Source organism: Sinocyclocheilus anshuiensis, unplaced genomic scaffold (assembly GCF_001515605.1).
Source record: "Sinocyclocheilus anshuiensis isolate Anshui unplaced genomic scaffold, SAMN03320099.WGS_v1.1 scaffold1087, whole genome shotgun sequence".
Lineage (NCBI taxonomy): Eukaryota > Metazoa > Chordata > Actinopteri > Cypriniformes > Cyprinidae > Sinocyclocheilus > Sinocyclocheilus anshuiensis.
The window spans coordinates 87881-89975 of record NW_015544199.1 but is presented as its reverse complement, the minus strand read 5'-3'; the positions used below and the strand labels follow the sequence as shown (position 1 = coordinate 89975).

Genomic DNA, 2095 nt, shown 5'->3' with positions numbered 1-2095 from the left:
TGTGTGTCTCTCTGTGTGTGTGTGTGTGTGTGTGTGTGTGTGTGAGTGTGTGTGGGTGTGTGTGTGTGTGAGTGTGTGAGTGTGTGTGTGTGTGTGTGTGTGTGTGACTCACTCACTCTCGTACACACAGACTCACTGTCGTACACACACACAGACTCACTCTCGTACACATTGACTCACACACTCACTCAGACTCACTCTCGCACACTTACAGACTCACTCTCGTACACACAGACTCTCGTACACACACACACAGACTCACTCTCGCACACACACACTCTCGTACACACACACAGACTCACTCTCGTACACTTGCAGACTCACTCTCGTACACACTGACTCACTCACACAGACTTACTCTCACACTCAGTGTGTGTGTGTGTGTGTGTGTGTGTGTGTGTGTGTGTGTGTGTGTGTGTGTGTGTGTGTGTGTGTGTCGCTGTTTGTGTTTATGGAGTGTGTTTGACCTGGCCATCTCTCTGTCTCCTCAGATTTCGGCTTCAGTAATCTGTTTTCTCGAGGACAGCTGCTGAAGACGTGGTGTGGCAGTCCTCCGTACGCTGCACCTGAACTCTTTGAGGGAAAAGAGTACGACGGACCTAAAGTGGACATATGGGTAACGGTGTTTCCCACAGACTTGCACTCTATTTCTGGCAGCATATATATGCAAACTCATTCTCTGCCAGCAGGAGGCGCTGTTGGAGTGGTAGAGATCAAGGTTTCCCTGGTAACCGCTGTACACAAAGCAGCGCTCCGCTCACAAACGCTGCTTTATCAGACATTACATGCAAGATGAAATGAAAATGACATCCAAAATTTTCTGAAGACAGTCGTTTTCCTTCAGAAATACAGTGATATAAAATACAGTGATATAAAAACCCGCACCGGGTTTCGATTTTGAAATGTGCAGTGCTCATGTTTATTCAACGAAGTCAAAGCCTTTTGGAAAATCTATTTATGGCGGTCAGTTTTGATATTGTGGTGGGCGCCACAAATAAATCAATGTATGGGAAACACTAGGTAAAAACCAGCATCTGTCTGACCTCTGATCACTAGCGGAAACAGAGCCCTGATAACACATACTAAAGCTGAGCTGACAATGTGATTCATTTTGATGAACTGATACTGACTCTTAAATCCCAAGATAAATCTTGTAGTATTCAAATATAACATTATTTAAATGCACCGATCACATAGACATTACATGTGTGAATGCTAATGCATCGTGGACAATGGTGAGGGACCCACCTACTCACCTGTAAATCAAATGCTGCTCTAAATCCAGTTTTATTCCTGCGGTCGTGTGCAGATTTTGCGAGATACAGCAGAAACACACATGCAGTGAGCGTCTTCAGTGTGCTGTGACACAGATCATGTTATCAGCTTCAGTATTGAGCATGAGTGTGTGAAAGACTCTCTCTCTCTCTTTCTGTAGAGTTTGGGTGTGGTGTTGTACGTCCTGGTCTGTGGCGCTTTACCGTTTGATGGAAGCACTTTACAGAACCTCCGTGCTCGAGTCCTCAGTGGAAAGTTCCGGATCCCTTTCTTCATGTCCACAGGTACACACACTCACACTTACTCTCGCTCTCTTGCACGCTCACATAAACTCACAATCTTGCACACTCACACAGACACACACTCACTCAGACTCACTCTTGTACACACAGACTCACTCCAACAGACTCACTCTCACAAACTCACACAGACTCACTCTCGTACACATAGACTCACACACACTCACACAGACTCACTCTCGTACACAGACTCACACACAAACAGACTCACTCTCATACACAGACTCGCTCTCATACACAGACTCGCTCTCATACACACAGACTCGCTCTCATACACACACACTCACATAGACTCAATCTCGTACACACAGACTCACTCTCATACACAGACTCACTCTCATACACAGACTCACTCTCATACACACAGACTCACTCTCGTACACATAGACTCACTCACACAGACTCGCTCTCGTACTCATAGACTCACTCTCACACTCACACAGACTCACTCTCGTACACACAGACTCACACACACTCACACAGACTCACTCTCATACACATAGACTCACACTCACACAGAC

The 2095-nt window shown here is 46.0% G+C and overlaps 1 protein-coding gene across 3 annotated transcripts in view; it reads left to right on the top strand.

The window, feature by feature from the left end:
• sik3 (SIK family kinase 3) overlaps positions 1-2095 on the top strand; it is a 43790-nt gene that overhangs the window by 15336 nt on the left and 26359 nt on the right. For all 3 annotated transcript variants that reach the window (XM_016497291.1, XM_016497293.1, XM_016497292.1), the window contains exons 5-6: positions 492-616; positions 1436-1559. In XM_016497291.1, coding sequence (XP_016352777.1) covers positions 492-616; positions 1436-1559 — 249 coding nt within the window. The remainder of the gene's footprint in view (positions 1-491; positions 617-1435; positions 1560-2095) is intronic.